The 19176-nt window shown below is 40.0% G+C and overlaps 1 protein-coding gene across 2 annotated transcripts; it reads left to right on the forward strand.

Annotated features, from left to right (window-relative positions):
• The first annotated feature begins 220 nt into the window (after positions 1-220).
• On the forward strand, positions 221-19032 carry bckdk (branched chain ketoacid dehydrogenase kinase). Of its 2 annotated transcripts, XM_042430271.1 has the most exons (12): positions 221-658; positions 3484-3552; positions 3666-3776; positions 5909-5956; positions 8688-8807; positions 9090-9176; positions 10426-10524; positions 11403-11476; positions 12079-12207; positions 14141-14230; positions 14452-14607; positions 15156-19032. In XM_042430271.1, exons 1-12 carry the CDS (start codon positions 413-415, stop codon positions 15298-15300), a joined length of 1374 nt encoding a protein of 457 aa, XP_042286205.1. In that variant the 5' UTR covers positions 221-412; the 3' UTR covers positions 15301-19032. The 2 variants fall into 2 exon arrangements, with proteins under 2 accessions (XP_042286205.1, XP_042286206.1); XM_042430272.1 differs by lacking the exon at positions 9090-9176 and having other exon boundaries at positions 223-658.
• The last annotated feature ends 144 nt before the right edge of the window (positions 19033-19176 follow it).

Below are 19176 nucleotides of genomic sequence, written 5' to 3' on the forward strand. Positions count from 1 at the left end.
CAGTGTCCCTAAGAGGCGCAAGTCGACTAAAATACCCGGAATTGTTTACCGTCCGTCTCTCCTGCTCCTCGCAGTAACATTACTGTACAGTAGTGGGGGTGGAGGGGTGGAGGAGGGCGTTGTTGATGCTGTCTTGCTCCGCCTCTCACTGACTGATTGGCTCAGCTGCCATGTCGTTGCCCTGCTCTCTCCACCACTGGCCAATGCCTACAAAGCCCTTTTCTGTACTCTCTCCGTACTGTATTCAGATACGTGCCTTTGTGCACCATTACGACGCGGCCCTAATGGCCTCGTAGCGGTCCATTAGAAGACAACTGCTTCTACGGGAACAGGGCAGCCCTGTTCTCTCACATACACACACATACACACACACATACACACACACACACCCTCACATACAGCTCGTCTCCAAATGCGTCCTGGACTGGCGGGTATAGCGGTGGAGATGCTGAGCGGTGCTACCTGCAGGGCCAGGCCGAGGCTGGGCAGCCTCTTGCTGGCCCCCGTTACCAAAACAGTGCCGCCGATATCAAGTACGGGGAACCGGAGATTTCGGTCCACGTCCTCGATGCAGGGATTTTCAGAGTTGGCAAGAGAGCGGTCGAAGACTGTCACGTCGTTTTACAACCAGTCTGCAATCGACGTCTCAGCAGAAAAGGTAAAAATGTGACTCTTTGCCGGTGTGCGTCTCTTAAACGGTTCTTTTACTACTGAAGCAACAAGGGAGTAAAGCTAGCTAATTCTAGCTTGACAGTAACGCTAACCGTTAGCAAGGTTTGTGCTGCGTTCATAGAACACAGAAAACGTAGTAAATATGACTATCTCCTTCTCGGATAGCGGATCCTCTTTAGCGTTCAAAGTTAGCTAAATAAAGTTACTCTCCGGGATCCAAACTAGCAGAGAAGCCTCAATTTCTCTTTCCAACTTGGAGAAAACTGTCACGAATACCTTTCGTAAATGAATTAAATTGTGTCTTTCTTTCAAATGAACAAAATGGAAAGTAACCTATATTACATGAAAACTCAAGTAGCTACTTTTGGATGTCTTTTCTGATGACAATACAGTGTTTACGATGGTGACTACATGTACTATTGCAATAAATATTTATTAATAACCAAAGTGCGTAACGTTAGCTTAAACAGCAATATGAGCAACATGATTTGCTCCCGAGGACTGAACGCAGCGCCACGGTCTTGTCATGGGGACATTATGTTTTAGCTAGCAGAGGTTTTCTTAATCTCGGTCAAATTAACACTAAAATGTTGAAAATCCTGGCAGCGTGGTGGTTTGTTGTAACTGACGTTAACCGTACTAGAAAATCTGACAGTTCAAAGCTGTCATTGAAACTGTAGATGTCTGGAGATTGACCAATAACGGAGTCAAGTTTCAACGATGGAGGTCAGGTTGACCCATGTGAAATCCGTTATCTATCTGGCTACAGTTACTATTTCACTCTGTAGAAACATACCGTCTACATTTCTATTTATTCTTGGATTTAATAGTACTCAAGTGTCTTATAGGCTCTGGTAACTGTAGCTATAGCGTTTATTATCCGTCATATTCGTCTTTCAACGTGAGTTATGTGTAAATCAAACATGTAAAATTATGAATTTAAGGTAGACTCAAAAGGAAATGTAAATACTTTCTTAAAAAATCCGCCCTTCCTTTCTTTCAAAACATTTTTCTAGAGAAGCTTTAGTCATGGCAACAAGGCGGATGTCTCAGTACTTCCTGAGATGTTTAACAGCTTGTCTGGACATAATGTTCAGATTTATCACTCAGATTGGGGCAAAACAAACAGTAAAATGAGGGTATTTGCAGCTGCCTTTTAATTTAAAACACTGAATTAAAACATCAACCCTCTTGTGCAACTTTGGAGTAAATGAAAAATGCAATAGTCAAAAGTGCAGAGTAATAAACAAAACCTGAAGTTGCCAGGAAAGTACTCAAGTAATTAAGGAAAGTAATAAACGTGTAAACACTCTTCAACAGAAATGGTAGCTACTGATACTCTGAGACCTTAAATCTGTCTGACTGTCTCATGACTTATAGTCAAGCATTAGTGCAGGGGTTCTCAACCTGCGGGTCAGGATCCCCAACGGGTCTCTAGATGACAAAAAGGATACGAAAAAAAAAGTGAAACTTGCTGAGGATGTTCATGCGTCCCTGAAGAATGAACCCTAATGTTGTAGGTGACCTCTTGACTTTCATTTTCTGTGTTAAATATTAATTGTTTGGACTGTAAAAAAAAACAGAAAACAGTGAAAAATGTCCTTCACAGTCTTCAAATGTCTTTGCTTGTCTGGCAAACAGTCCAAAACCCCCAAAAAGTCAATTTATAGAAGCAAAAAGAGCAACAAACTCTCACATTTGAGAACCTGGAGCCATCTAATGTGTGGTATTTTTACTTTTTATCAAAATATACTTATTAATTAATTGACTAATTGTTGCAGCTATAATGACAACAATGACAATAATTCCACTACAAGGTTTTCTTCATAAGTAGGTTTAATATTTGTCAGAAGCTTCATATTTTCAAAAGTTAGTCGAGTTTATTTTGGTAATGTTGACACTATAGCATACGTAACTCTGTGGATGTGATTGTCATGGGCTGCCGTGGAATAATGTTGCATGTCATTGTCTTGTAGGTGTAACGGTGTTCAGTGAATCAGTGACCTGAAATCCAATCACGGCGCAGTGAATGTTTAAAAAGACTTCTTTTTTTTTTTCTTTCTCTCCCATAATACGTGAGCACTGGTGACTTTCTTTGGCTGAGCCTGACTGACTCTTTGTTCATGGTTGACACAAAAATTATATATTTATACACTTGGTAGCTTTAGTGAATACACTCACTGAAAAAGATCACTTGTGCAATCTTATGCAATCCAAAACAACGGCTCTGCCAACAAATTCATTCCATTTTCAGTTTTTGTTAAAAGTATATTTTATATTTTGCCCTCCTCATATATATATAAATGGAGTGGACAAAAATATTAGGAACACTTTACAATATAACGCCCTCCAGTACACCACCAACACCACACACTACGACCTCAATAATAAACACAAAGTAGAATTATCACCTTTCTGACAATGTCAACAAAACCTGAAAATGCGCAAGCGTAGTAAAATAGAATTTATGGCTTGTTCCTCTTCCTAAAAACGTGTTTGTTGAGTGTATGTTTAGCTTAGTGGTTTAAACTGTGATCATTCAAAGAGTCGGTTTCATTAGAGCTTTACCTTTGCTGGATTTTTTAAAGCCAATACTGATTATCAATATTTCAGAATTAAAACAGCTGATAACAATACATCAGCTGGTTCTTAAAGAGTTATGACTAAAATACGTCTTGAATGGGATGTTTAACAACTGAAAAATACACTCAACGTGCACAATTAATGCACAGTAACGTAGGAAACAGTTTTGCAGCTGTTTCTTTTGTAATGAATTTCTGACTGTAAATGTGTGATCGTATGTTTCCCCAGGCCTCAGTGCGACTGACCTTAGCGACCCTGTTGTATTCTGGGAAGTCTCCGGACGGACACCACATCTTGGTAAATATTTCAGCCACACTGAGAGAACTGCCAAGTTACATCTTTTCTAATGAGAGGGCTTGTGAGACTCCGCACTCATCCGCTCTCCGCTACTGTTTGTTGTGTGATCTCAGAGCAGCGCCGGGTATCTACACAAGGAGCTGCCTGTACGGATCGCTCATCGCATCAAAGGCTTCCGTAGTTTGCCCTTCATCATTGGTTGCAACCCCACCATCCTGCAAGTGGTAAGAACGCAATTCTCGACCACCGCTCACCTCTCGCTACAGTGCGGAGCTATACATGAAGCAAAGGGGGGGGGGGGCACTGACACTGCAGCAGATCCTATAATAGGAAAGTAACAACTAGGCTACTGCACAGGAGAATCATGGCTGAACTTTGAATGAAAGGAGGAAAACGGTCTCTTAATGTGCTCTTTACACACAGAGAGTGGTTACTGCTGCAGCCTCCGTCGCTCCCAGTGTAGCAACGAGGAGTGAGTGGGTGATAAAACCCTCTATCACAGTCATTTTATATTTATTCTGTTACAGTAAATTTCCTGGAAAATTGATTGAAAAATTGTTTATGGATAAAATTGGCTGACAGGAATGTCTGTTTTTGTCTAATCCAGCAAATAAAATACCAGACAAATTAAATGCTTCATCACATTGATGCAATATTTCCAAACAACAGTCCTCCTCATAGATGTCATAGCTACCTCAGTATAAACAGTATGTCAAAACTCTAAACATTTCATCAGTTTGCTGTATTTGCTGCCGTGTCTTGCGACATGACTACAGCAACCACAGACGCCACACTGAGGAAAACGAAACATGAGCTCATCGTACTGTTATGAGTAATGTGGATTACACATCTTTTCATAAGCAGGGAACAAATATATCAATACAAAAACGGTGTCGGGACACTACGTCTATGTTCGATTATCCAGTTCGGGCCCATAAATTGTTAATTAATTTGCTAACAATTCCTTTAATGTTAAGCTACAACCTGCTTTATTAAGCTACGGGATGTAATTTTCCAATTTAATTTATCATGAACTGTAAATTTTAAAGCACCTGTAGAGATGATGCTGCACATATTTTATCTTTTACTGTAGCTTTTGTGTATCATTCGTTATAACATGGCATGATACCACTTATCATATACATTCAGTATTTGGGTTAACATGACTGATTACATATAAAAGCTTTTGTGGGTATTGCATAGTCAGTTTAAAGAATTTAAAAGGTTACTACTGGTTAACTTCAGTGCACAAGATGCACAAAAACCCTAATGTTCTGCACGACGGGCCTCATGCAGATACCACTCATACGGACGGATTCATTCTTGAAAGTGATTTAAGAGAACCTGTCAGAATTAAAACAAAATTCACGAGTGGTTCAGGCCCGTCACTTAACGATTTTTTCTGCTCATGATAATTCCTAAACAGTTGCTATTTTCAGTAGTTTTCACAGGGACTGTTTCTTCAGGAGAAGGTCGTTCCAATGAAAACTGTCCACAGTGAGGTCTGTGGAATGTCCGGGGCAACAAGGTCACCGTTCCTGGAAAGACACGTCGCTGTCGAGTTTTTCAAATGCCATTTTCGACAAAAACAAAATTCCATTGAACTCTCTTGTACACAAATATGTCAAAACTTCAGTAAATAAAACCCACGAAAGGATCCGTACGGCTACATTAATGTGGTTGTGAAACTAAATGGCGCTGCCGCATTTTGTTGCAAATTGTTAAATATGAGAGCGTCGATCGGTGTCGAGTATTTCTGTTTCCAGTGAGAGTTTCTTATTAGTCTCCAGGGCCTCTGTGTGGGAACAGTAGTCTCTCTCTCTCTCTCTCTCTCTCTCTCTGTTTTTCCCTTCAGCTCCTTCATAACCGATTCATAGCCTCCACATGTCTTTTTTGCTGATGAACTTTCACCCAGATTCCTTCCTCCCCAGTATCGCCGAGCTCCTCTGTGCCAATTACATAAAGCACAGATCCTTTTGTGTGTCACCGGTTGTAATGTAGGTCAGGGTGACTTTACTTTCTCACTCCTCTCCTCTCCTCTCTTGCCAAAAAAAAAACAGTGATCGGAGCAGATTTTCAACTCATACACAGATTATGAATTGAACTAACTAGATATTTACTGAATTTAATTGAGGAACAAAGTCTATTTTTCTGGGGGAAGAGTTGTCGGTAAAAGAAAACTCATCATGTAGAAGCATCCAAAAATGTCAGTAATATAAGCCACATGGACTTGTCAGTGTAGTCGTGGGGCCCCAGTCAGGGGCCGGTGCTGGTGGTGTGATGCTTTCTGGTTGGATGGACGATCACAGAGAATGTGTCTAAAACCTCCTCCTCCCTCTCCTCTGCTTTCTTACAGCATGAACTGTATATCAGAGCCTACCACATGCTCATTGACTTTCCCCCGGTGAGTGTCCCACACACACACACACACACACACACACACACACACACACACACACACACACACACACATGTTTACTTGGGTCACTTTTGGGGACACTACATAGACTTACATTCATTTCATTGAGACTTACCATAACCATAACCATAACCCTTACCCAAAAATCATCTTTTTCCCCACTTGCCCAATGGCGGACATGGCTTTTATCCCCAATTGGACAAGCAGTCCCCATTTAACCAGCCTTAAGTCTGAAATGTGTCCCTGAAAGTAGGCTAAGTCAGACCACACACACACACACACACACACACACACACACACACACACACACACACACACACACACACACACACATACACATGTTTACTTGGGTTACTTCTGGGGACACTATTTAGACTTACATTCATTTCATTGAGACTTACCATAACCCTTACCCAAAAATCATCTCTTTCCCACTTGCCAAATTGCGGACACGGCCTTTATCCCCAATTGGACAAGCAGTCCCCATTTAACTGGCCTTTAGTCTGAAATGTGTCCCTGAAAGTAGGCTAAGTCAGACCACACACGCACACACACACACACACACACACACACACACACACACACACACACACACACACACACACACACACACACAGAAAACAGTTCAAGTTCTTCATTTCTCAGGGAGTGGCTTTATTTATGTCTATAAACACTTGTGATGGGCCTGCATGTAGCACATCAAGAGTCGGTTCATCAATTCAAATGTGTCTTAAGTTACAAGAGTGACAGCTTCAAAACCCCCTGACCAAAATCCAGAATTATTTAATTTACAACGATATACAAACAGAGAAAAGCACTTTCACATTTGACAAACTTCAACCACCTTGTATTTTGTGTTTTAAATTTTTTTTTAAGGTATTTAAATGATCAATTAATGGGAAATAGATAAATGTATTTACAGCATCACTCTGCAGAGAAATCAATTCACTTCCTTTTCAAAGTGTCAGCAGTTTACTTCTCAATTAACACAACTAACACGGCAAAACAATCCAGCCATCTGCTGAGTCATTCTTAAAAGTAAGAGAAATAACATAATTACTTTCTCATAGCAACAACTGCTAAACAGTGCTGTACATGGCTTTAAAAATGTTGGACGCCCCTGTAGTTGCTGCATTAAATCTTGTGTTAAAAATGATGATGAAGTTTTTCTAAGTTTCCAGTTTAATTTAACTGTCAGTTCAGCTGAGATGAAGCATAACTGCTATGAGATCAGGACACAAAAAGTGCTTGGATACATTGAATTCAGATAAAGTGCATAACAAAGAGTACAAAGGTAAATACACACCTACCTAAGTACATAGTAGCAATGTTGTAAGAAGTGTGTGTTCACTGAGGTGTGTGTGTGAGTGCTGCAAGGCTGTAAAGTGTTCAATCTGACAGACTGTAGCCTTTATGATCTTCAATCAAAATGTAATTGTGTGACGCAGCTACAGGTTTTAAAAGCTGGTAACCAGTGCAGTCTCAGTTGCTGGGTGGTTTCAGACAGCGTGCTGACGGTAACAGTAAACAGCCTCAGCCGTGGCCTTTTACTCACTTCTTATGTGGTTTTTTTCTTGACAAAGAAAAAAGTGTGTCTGTTTGTTCCTGTGTTAGCACATGTTATACCGCAGATAAGAGCAGACCTGCTCAACGTGTTTTATGCTCTGCTGTGTATAAATGCAGGCACCCCTTTTATGTATCAGTGTGATCTGAAAAAAAGTTGCCCTCTGGCTTACTAAACTACAGACTCGCCAGGTTCAGAAAAACACACCTCTCGAGCCAGGTTTTGTACTTACAGCGCCCAGAAAAGTAAATCACTATTGATACACTCCACTTACTGGATGCTTATTATTTATTCTGACTCTAATGAACAGAAAAAAGGGCTCCAGGAGTTTCATTTGTAAGTAATGAGCATGAAGATTAGAGGATGTCTACCAGCTTTCAGCTCTGAAACTCCTGCTTCTCTGACTCTGGCTGCTTGAACAAATAAAATTTGTTATGGGTGTTACTTGTACTATAATGACTGAAATGGTACATTGTAATGTTTCCACAGCATTTGTTCCATCAGTACAACCACAGACTTGTCATTCTCACCTCTTTGCTGCTCTGAGTTCTTTTCTTCTTTTTTTTTACAGAAATACTGTTTAGTTTTTATTGTCGGTAACAAAACAGTGATAGAAAAAGAAACAGCAAATGAGAAACTCAGCAGAGCGGGAGCAGAGAAAGGCTGCATTCACACCAAATCAGGCGGTGCAGCAACGTTATCAAGCGAAGAGAAATGTCCTTCCCTCGTCCTAGTAACGTCTTTGTCCTCCCTCACGGCAGAATTTACAACTCTTGTCAGTCTGATCTCCCGCTGTGATTGGCCAGCCTTCAGCTGCAGTGACGTCGGGTTACGTTTCTCCAAAAGTTGACTCCGGCTCAACTTTCCGGCCGCAGTCCGGTGCGGCGCCGCAGCGGCTAAAATGGCCGCAGCCGAGCCGCACTACCCACATTCAAATCAATGGGACGACTGCCGTTTTCGCCGCACTGCCTGATTTGGTGTAAATGCAGCCTAACACATGATGAGATATACTTATAAAACTGGGGAAGTTAGAAATAGGCCCTGATCCCTCTCACACAGTAACTTTGCCATAGGTCTGTAAATAAAGTGAGTGAAAACCAAGCAAAAACAGCATCTACAGGGTTGATGTAAAGTGTGCCCTTCTATCGACAGATCAAGGATCAGGACGTGGAGGCTCGTTTCTGTAAGCTGGTGCAGCAGCTGCTGGATGACCACAAAGATGTGGTCACCATGCTGGCCCAGGGCTTCAGGGAGTGTCGCAAACACCTGCAGGTAAGAGCTGCACCTCCAGAACCATGAGAACACCAAACTTCATGAGCTAAATTATAGACCCTATGTTGGCAGTGATGCCCCGCTAATGATTATAGCCCCTTTCACACATGCAGTCCATCCCTGAAATGTTCAGGAACATTTCCTGCACAGGGTCATGTATGAATGGGAGCAGGGATCGATATTCAGGGAAAAAATCTGTACCGCCAATTTCCCACCTCAAGATTTAGTAACATTTCAGGGAAAATGCTGGTACAGCTGAGAATGACAGCAGTAACATTGCAGGGACAAGCACGTAAAGGATTACGTCCGTCTGACGAAAGATGCTTTGACGTGGAGAAAGCGAACCAATCACAAGACTCTGCTGATGACGTAATTAATACGTGACTTGTTTACGGTTGCCTTGCCGATGCTTTTTTGGGTGATTTGATAACTAACAAGCAATCCAAGTTCTTGTGTTTGCAAACAAGCTCCTTTTTTTTCAAGAATGGCTGGAAACTGAAAATAATAAGAGACGTCTTCCTCTGTGTACATGTACATCCTGCATTTCCCCGTCTTCTTCTTCTGTTGAGTTTTATGGTAGTTGGCATCCATGAGTGTTGCTTTACCGCCGTCCACTGGACTGACCGTTTGCCCCGTCTATTCCGGTAAATTGCTTTGGCATGTGTGAAAAAGGCGCAAGACGGAAATGTTCCCGAATGTGGCTGCATGTAGCTGCATGTAGAAGAAATAGTGAAAATCACAAGCGGTGCCTGGAAGGTTATCCCAGTAATTTAACAGGAACTCTGTATGAAAGACACTTTTTGAACACGTTTTATCCTCCCGGGTCAAAATTGACCCGGGAGGATAAAAGTTGCACAGTCGACGGGAAGAGAGTTAAGTTCTGTACATTGGCTTCCCATTCAGTTTAGGATTCATTTTAAGGTTCTTGTTATCATGTATAGAACCCTGCATGGACAGGAACCTGAGTACATTTGTGATCTTCTCCATCCCAATATCACCAGTAGGTCACTACTGGTTGTCCCTCGGTCTCAGCTGAAAACTAAAGGAGATCGTGCCTTTTTTATAATAGTGGCTCCAACACTATGGAACTGTCTTCCTTTAGACATACGGTGTCCATAGAAGCTTTTAAAAAGCAACTGAAGACCCGTCTTTTTAAGTTGTGTCACCTTGAGATGTGTGTGATGTGAAGTGATTGTTCTTTCGTGGTACCCTGTTGCCTGTGCTTTGTTTCTGTGTTAAATTTAACTTGTGGCGTATGTTTTTATTGTTTGTATGTTTCATGGTCTTATTTTTAACTTTTACTCTTTTGAAGAACTTTGTGTGAAAGGTGCTATACTAAATAAACTTATTATTATTATAATTATTATTAAATTAAATGTATTACAAGTGTCTTGAATCTAGTTAGGAAGTCTCATTCTCTGCATATAATGACTGGTTTGTTTTGCTTATGAAACTTGCTGATCTAATCTAAAAAATCAGTGGCTCTAGTAATGTCCCTGATTTTTGTTTTTATAGGAAATCTTCTTGATCTTTATTTGGTAGGTTTCATCAGCTGTTTGTTTTTGGTTTCACTGTTTGAGCTGTGAAGCATTTTTTTCTCCCCTCCCCGCTGTTACAGGATGAGACAATGGTCCGCAGCTTCCTGGATACAACACTGTGCTCTCGTCTGGGAATCCGAATGTTGGCAACACACCACCTCGCTCTCCATGAAGACAATGTACGTCTGACTGTTTCTGTTCACAGGATTTTTAAACCTTTTAACTGTGTTGTTTGCCTGGAGCAGGTTAGATAGTCTACGGTTAGTGTTGTTTGGCTTATTGGCTGTTAACCTTTGGAGGAGGTAAACTCAAACATAATATTGGTCATGTAGTCAATTTCTACAGTTTAGAACATAAATTATTTGCCTTTTGAGGCCATCCAGGTATCCAGCAAACCCTGTAAACTTTGTATTACAAAGTGTTTTAAAAGACAAGGTTATATTTTTCTTATTTACAACAGATATCATGAAAAGACCAAAATCAACAATGTGTTAGTCCCTTACTCTTTCTGTCTGTGGCACCAGCCCCAAGCTCATTGGTTCCTGAAGAAGATGGAAATCTGTAAAAACAGCTCAAAAATATATGATGTCATTTTTTAAAAAAGGCTGAATTATTTCTTACAGCAGCTGTTTTTTTTTTTTAGCAAACATTCCATTAAAAGGAGTGAATAATGCATTTGTTGGGGACTATTTTCAGCTGTGGATTCAAATTTGATGCTCAAGCGATATTGACTCATTGAAATACATGGATCGCCAATATCTAACATTCAAAAAAGACCAATATTAACCCACCGGTATATAAAGTAAGGCTTCTAAACCCAAAACTAATTCCAAATAAAAGCCAAAACCAATAAATGTTAGAGAACATCAGATGAGTTGCCATGCAGTTCAAACGGTATCTGAATAAATTAATTAATACAGCACACAGAAGGAAGAAGAAAAACCCTCACATTCGCATCAAATCTACTTATTTAGATAAATTACAGTTATTTAGTATTGATAATTATAATTTCTTTTGATTTGAGTAAAAATTTAAAGTATTTCTGTTGTCATTTCAGCCTGATTTTGTTGGGATCATATGCAGACGTCTGTCTCCCAAAAAAATCATTGAGAAGTGGGTTGACTTTGCCAGGTAAGTGTTTAGTTCCATGGATTTGTTTGTTTATCACCTTTTAGATGACTTTCCGTTTCTGTTTGAGCACTCTGTTGACAGAGAGAGGTCAGAGGTCAGCTGATAAACTGTCGGCAGCAGACGTGTTTCAGAGCAGTGGAGCTGTGAATGAGATAGGAGCTGTTTACTTTCTGTAATCTTATCAAATGACCTTTTTAGAGTTTGTAACTTTTGCTGAGTTAGAAAGAAAAAAAAGTTCATTTTGTGTGTGGACTAATAATTTGTCGACCAGCTTGGAAATTATTTATTTATGTTTTAACACAATGGAATCAACATTTGTGTACCGTGTAATCCCCTATAATGAACCATAATGTCCACCGCTTTGGTCCAGCATGGCGTATCTCAACATCTATTGGATGAATCGCCAAAACTGAGAAAGCGCTCAGCAAACATATCAAGTGTTATTTGTAGCTGTCACATCATCCTGAACGTTCGCCATCTTTGGTTGCACCGAATTCCAAACCCTCTCAAGCTTTGTTTATACATGAAGTTTTATAGCACGGGTGTTAGTGGATCATATCCTGTATATTGCACGGCCCTCATGTGTTCCTCGTGTCCACCAGACGTCTGTGTGAGCACCAGTACGGTAACTCGCCCAGAGTGAGGATCAACGGACACGTAGCGGCTCGCTTTCCCTTCATCCCTCTGCCTCTGGATTACATTCTGCCTGAGCTCCTCAAGAACGCCATGAGGTAACATACATGAAGATGTTTGTTCATCTCCAGCTTGACTTTCTGTTCCTGTTGTTTAAAGAACTCGAGATGCAGTGTGACAAGTTAGGATGTGTCAGGTGTCGAGCCACAATACAGGACTCATGATTGTTACACTTGAAATATTTTAACAGGATGAAAACAAACTGTTAAAAGTTCAGTTAAATTTCTTATTTCCTATATTTCTTGGGCATGAAACTTGCAAAAACAAAACAAAATGTTTAATATTAAAATAGTTTATACTTAAAACTAAGAAGAATGGAAAAAGATCCACATGAGAATGTCATAAAAAAGAATAAAAACAAATGCCTGAACTTGGTTAAAATAACATTTTCCATTACCTCAGTTCACCACAAACCCTCATTTCTAGAAAAGGAACATTTTTAAGAGTATAAGCATCTCATCATATCCCATGATTTGTATGTGTGGTGAAACTTACAGTATGAGAGTGCACTAATATTAAAAAAGAAGAAAATGAAATGAGAAATCTCACAGTGCTCGTGACCAGTAGTTATTGGACGCTGACTTCGGAAACAGTTGTTCTGGGCACATACAGGAACACAGTCGAGATCGTGGCCGTGAGCCATTAAATTATTGGTAAAGGAACAAGTGAATCTAAAATAAACCTGGTTGGAATCCCTATGAGAGGCACTCCAGTTCTCTCTGCTGGTCCACTGCCGCCCAATAAAACAAAGTACAGCACATGCAGTCAGGACTGTTCTGTTAAAACAACTCAGCAAACAACTACTAGTACTTAAAAATAAGGTCTTGGTTGAGGAAATGTTGTATGCAGAAGCAGTGTTTCACCTAGGTTGAGTGCTTTGGCCTGGACGTTCTCTATTTCTCCGTTCAGCGTCGTCAGGTTGCGGCGTACTGCCAGCAGTTGGGGGAAAGCATTTATGAGCTCACACACTGTAGCCTCTATTGTACATTTACTGCCAGACTGACAACTCACTACTTCCCTTTTCCTTTGCTCTGCTTGCATTCACCGTCACTTTTCTGCCGCTCGCTCTCTCTCTCTCAACTACTTAGTTGCTACACACACACATTACACACCGCCCTATTCGTTAAAAGGAGCTACGCATGTTTGGGAACAGCGCTGCACAGAGGCTATTGATTTCTGAATGAATGGATATTTGGCGTTATTTTTGGCATTAGGAAAGATTTTCTTGGCTTGGCGGGGGTTTTCGTTGGCCTGGCGACCCACCAGGCCTGTATGGTTATAGGGGAAACACTGAGAAGAGTTCACACAATCAAGTACAGCTCAAGTATAAACACGGGTTTGTTAAGGTCTGTATTGACCAACTTGAATTTAAAAAGCCTTAAAACAGAACAGAACAGTCAAGAAAGCTGTAAACCTTTAGGAATCATTAAAACATCTTAATGGGGGGTTCTGGTCTTGACTTCAGGTAATCCATATCATTGTTTCCTTCTGCTGTACCTCACAAGCATCTTTGGAAGCAACACTTGTCTCTTGAATGTTTTTCTGTCCTGAAATGTCCATTATCAACATTGTTCTAATGGTAACAAATGATGATTTTTATATATATTTTACTGTTGAGGTTGTGTATTGTACCCTGGTGTGAGTGAGTCCTGCCTCATCATCAGAGCTTAGAGGACTGTGTGTTTTTGGCTGGAGGTGCTGACTGTGTGTTGCCTACATTCCTCTCATTCATGTTGGGTTACCGGTTTAGAGGACAGAAGCAGAAGAGGCGAGGAGTGATTTAGAAAACCGGTGACATTGAACTATTGTTTGCAGGCTCGGTTTAATTAGTTTAATGATTGTTGATGATTCCATCCTGCACAGAGACGTACAGTCCATGTCAGCGGCCCTTTTTTGCTGAAGAAATAACTTTTTTAGAAGATATTACTCAATATTTTACTCCTCTTGACATCTATCTATTTGTCCCTTTAGGGCCACCATGGAGAGCCATCTAGATACCCCATACAACGTGCCTGATGTGGTTGTCACCATTGCCAACAACGACATTGATTTTGTCATCAGGTGAGTGGCTAAACATCTGTTCCACTGCTACTGCAAGTTTAGAATCTAGGCTGGATCCCAAGTAAAGCATTATAACAATGCAATCGTTGCTATAAACAGACTCTTAAAATGTCAGCTAGTGTTTTAAGGTTTCCTTCATGCATCCAGTGTTTTGAGCCAAAGAAAAGACAATGACAGTAGTCAGGTATTGTGGTGCTCAAAGCTTGTTTTTTTCTTTGCAGGATTTCAGACCGGGGTGGCGGCATCCCTCACAACATAATAGACAAAGTGATGGACTACCATTTCAGCACGGCTGAGGAGAGCGCACAGGACCCCCGCATGAGCAACTTCTTCAACAACATTACCAACACAGGAAACCAGTCTGGGCCTATGCATGGGTAAGAATTTGGAAGTACAGAATACATTTGTTCAAAACATTGCAGGGAATGTCTAAACCAGTATGGATAAATCTGAAAAATAAAAAAAACACTGCCAGAGCTTTCGCAAATCAATTTCTGCAAGTCTGGTGTCAACGCTGAAAAACACACATACACACAGGGCACAAAAGCTCACTGAATGGTTTGAGGAAGCTGCTGAAGCTGATCTGGAGGTATGTAAATGTCGCTGCACACTGATGGTGTACAATCCACGTCTGTAAAATGTAGATAAGCTGACAATCATGCCTCGGGCTCCTTTTAATCATAGCCACATAGTCTATAATGGTTGCACTGATTTGGGATCAGAAAAACTACAATAGCAGCTTCTGCAGGGCTCCAGACTAACATGGCTGCCCCCCCCCCATGTTGACCTCCTTGGTCTCGTGACTGCATCTACATTTAGATTCATGTTTTTCCTACAACAAATCAGCTGTGAATTGGTTAGCTGTGCCTGAATGTGCCTCGCCGTCATCTTCAACCCGCTGTCTTGTGTTTTTTGTCTTCTGCAGGTTCGGCTTCGGCTTGCCCACGTCTCGGGCCTACGCTGAGTACCTCGGTGGCTCTCTGTCCGTGCAGTCTATGCAGGGCATCGGCACTGATGTCTACCTGCGTCTGCGCCACATCGACGGCAAAGGAGAGAGCTTCAGAGTGTAAAGCCCCAGGTCATCCTGTAAGACCCCAACCTTAGGAATCAGGCCATGCAGGGGGTACAGAGGGACTTCAGGACTTTGGTCCACAAAGTGATAGCCTCTACAGTATGTTGTCAGAAAGCTCCTAAATTCACCAACCCACTACTTGTTTCTTTTTCTTTTTGCCTTAGACTGATTATAAGCTATGTTAGCTCTCAAGTTGATGATTTCGGTTGTTTCCCTTTGTGTTTTGTACCCTGTGGCATGTCATCTTGAAATTTCAAGGGGGTGTATGAACTTTTGAATGTTTAGGTTATCGGGACAAACTGTGCATGATAGTGGACATTGATATTAATGAGGAAAGATGGAGAGAGAGAGAGAAAAAAAAAAAAGAGCTTCAGTTTTAAAGAAGTTCACTTTTGAAGTTACTTGTCACATAGCCTCAAAACAGGAACAGACATTTTGATGATAAATGTTACAAATTAAACTTCTGAGACACTCCAGCAGCCCTGTCAAAATCTCCTCACGAAGCTGCTCACATGCTCCACGATGATTAATATAACTATAGTTTGAATTACCAAATCCTTCCAGTATGTTATCAGCTTTTTTTTTTTTTTTTTTCAGAATCTAAGGTCTACAAAGGAAAACAGCTGGTTTTGGTGGCAAGCGCACACAAGTTGAACTTCAGTGTCCTCATATTAAAGCTGAAGTGCTTGTGAGCAAACCTCAACCCTTGAAAGCCCTTAGCTATACAAAAAACAAACATTTTCAGCTGTGGCTGATAAATGCAGAAGAAACTGCCAAAACACCAAATGCTCATTAACAGATTTCTGTCTTGTTCTGTTTTGAGAACACACACACACACCGTGATGAACATCTTTGTTCAGCAGTATTTTAGAGGAGCTTTCGGGCAGGGAAGCCAAACGAGCTGTTCAGTTGCCTTACTGTGTGACGCTAGTCCTTCAACTGCATGCTGACTTTTACTTTTTCTTGCGTTTTTCTTTTTTTTTGTTGTTGTTGTTGTTGTTGTTGTTGTCGTTGCCTTTATTGGTAGATGCACACAAAGTCAGTCAGTTTCATTAGTTTTGATGTCAGATGTTTTTTTTTTTGCACAATAAATAGATTTCACATCGTAATGCTCAGCACTTGCACCAATCACGATCAGTTTTTGACCTTATTGTAACAACTTTCAGAGTAACAATATAACAGAAGTATTGTCTAACATTGTCTTCTTTTTTCTGTTTCATCTGATTTTTAGATTTTTTTTTTTTTTCAGGAAGTGTGACAGTTGTATTTCAAGTTTGCTGTCTTTTTGAAACAAGTTTTGTATAAGATTACATTTAAAAATGGGTCAATAGCAGGATTTTCTGCACCGTTAACTATGGAAGTTCAGATCAGCTAAAGTTGCTCATCATCATGTAATAATAATGCAATTACCTTGAGACAACTAATGTGTTTTTATTTATTTTGGGTTTTTTTTTTTTTCTCCCAATTTAGAAATGTCCAGTTCCTTAAAGACTTCATTTCTTAAGGCCTCAGTATGCTTCAAATGTTGTATGACGTACCATGTGACCACATCCACAGAGAAAAGTGTTTATACCTGTTGGGAATGGACAAATTGCTAGATGAGGTGCAAAAAGCTGGCCATCATTTCCATTTCCACCTTCTGGCTGCATCCCACTGCCTTCCTGATCTCACCCTTTTAAGAAGTGGATGGTTTTTTTTGGTCTTAAAGTGGACATGATTCTCGGATCGTCCGTTTCTGAAATTCATAAAAATTCTGCTATTGGAAAGGGAATTTCAGACGCTGTTAGACAATCCTTCAAGCACTTTGAAGCATATTGAGGTCTTTACTCTGACCTGAGTTGACTTTATCCGCCTCCACTCACTTGTACAGGTGCCCTGACCGACCAGTCGGGAGTCACTAGTGCAGCAAAAACGACATGATCCCTCACTGGCTTCCCACCCACAAACATGGGACAGTTTGTTCATGAAACACACAACGAGCCAGAAGGTGGGCGAGAACTATAACCATTTTATTCTTTGGTTTTTTTTTAAGCCCACACTCTCAAATAATGATGAAATTCAAATGTTATCTTTTTTTTTTTTTCATGTGATGTCACCGTAAATGTCTCATCAACTCAGGATTTTAAAAACAAAAAACAACTGAAGCCAAGTCATGTGATTTAGAAATACTCCCTCATACAACAGATAGTCAACATCAGCACTCCTTACATTTTGTTGAACATTCCCCAGTCAGCACCAGTTGGCAAACAAAAGATCAACGATAATGCTACATTTATTTAGTTTTATCTCTGTTTGGAGCATACGTTATTATTTTAGCTTACGGTTATCTTTTTAGCTCAAAGGGCATTGGGGAACTTGTGTTGCTATTGACAAGAACAAGACTATATGAACTTTGTAAACCATCAAAAGTTAGTGCAAATCATTCAGCTTTTCATTTTTTGCTTCTGACAGACTTGACCGACTAATTATCATACCGACTACGATACCGACTTGCATCGTAGTCTTTGAGTTGTACATTTTCTCCTAAAGCTTTATCAATAAGCTTTAGAATCACACACATTGTTTAGTCAAATGAGGCAATTGGACTGTTTGTTTTTTTTAAAAACCCATAAATAACATAAGATTCTGTAATGTATGGAAGCCTGTAGAGGACTATATTAAAATGATAATGGAAATTTGAAAATGAAAATGTGTTATAATTTTTCCAAGTTTACATAATCATTTTAATATAGTCCCTTGCAGGCTTCCATAGGAATGTTTAATATCTTACAAATTGAGTAAGAGTTTCATTTGTCTTTGCAAAAATGTCTTCTTAGATTTTTTTCCTCACTGAGTTACAAATGTTACTTTAAGTTAAAATGAGATTTTAGTCTGTGAGACATCGTGAAAACATACTTGAACCGGTTACTTAAATTGTAAGATATCAAAACAAAGCCGTGAATCTGATTTAATTTCTTCTTCTTTTTTTGTTGTTGTTTTTTTGACATTTTATGAAACAAAAATAACCCCCTGTGTAATTCACAGTTCCAGGATGATGGAGGAAGGCCTATATTATCTGTACCTCTATCCGTACTGAGGCCATGTATATGAATTAATGTGTTTATTGTGGCTTTTGAAGGTCTTGAAGATGTAGTATATATGTAGCTTATGCATGTAAAGTAAAGGGGAAGTAAACACCACATAGCTGCCAGATGCTGGTAAACACGGTTTGCGTCCTTTTCAAGACACGTTAGCAGATTAACCGGCATCGTTTAGAGATTCTCTTTTATTCCGAAATGTTGAAGGAGGCTCCAGTAAATCTTGGTTGCAGCAGCCAGGCTGTGACTTTTATGAAGCATTGAATGTGCACTGTCTGCTCTCTGCTGGCCTAAAAAGAAAAGTGCAGGCAGACTGAAAAAAAAAGTTTTTGGGATATAAAAGTTGGAGAAAATATTATGCATAAAGAGCATCATTCTAGTTTTTGAAGGGGGAAGAGGATATAAAACATATTAGTTCACTTCTATTTTCCAGGTTTTTGATTTTGTAATTTTTGCAGATAGAAATGAGACTTTAACAAAAAAAAAATATATCATTTGAACATCATCTCCATTACAAAGCCAAACAATGGAGTCTTGTTACCTACTAAATGTGCTGCCATGGAGTGTTTGTCTCCTAGACTGAAATTTGTTTCTCCCACATGTTTTCTGTTGTGTTCAGGACTCTGTAGACATTAAATTTTACTTGGTTGGAACTTTGAGAGTGTTTTTATACATTTATAATTATTCAGTTAAGTTTTCACAGTTCACATAAAATATGAAACAATAAGCTACACCTGCTTCATCTGTGCTAGAAACCTCCATAAATGAATATGCTTTAATCACATATAGGCTGGTTG

This window comes from Thunnus maccoyii, chromosome 13 (assembly GCF_910596095.1).
Source record: "Thunnus maccoyii chromosome 13, fThuMac1.1, whole genome shotgun sequence".
In the NCBI taxonomy this organism is placed as follows: Eukaryota; Metazoa; Chordata; class Actinopteri; order Scombriformes; family Scombridae; genus Thunnus; species Thunnus maccoyii.

Bases quoted from the DNA above. Each gene is read 5' to 3' on its own strand.
- bckdk (XM_042430271.1), top strand. From the start codon at position 413: ATGCGTCCTGGACTGGCGGGTATAGCGGTGGAGATGCTGAGCGGTGCT. The intron at 11,477-12,078 runs GTAAGTGTTTAG...CGTGTCCACCAG, and splicing joins AAGTGGGTTGACTTTGCCAG to ACGTCTGTGTGAGCACCAGT. The intron at 14,608-15,155 runs GTAAGAATTTGG...TGTCTTCTGCAG, and splicing joins CAGTCTGGGCCTATGCATGG to GTTCGGCTTCGGCTTGCCCA.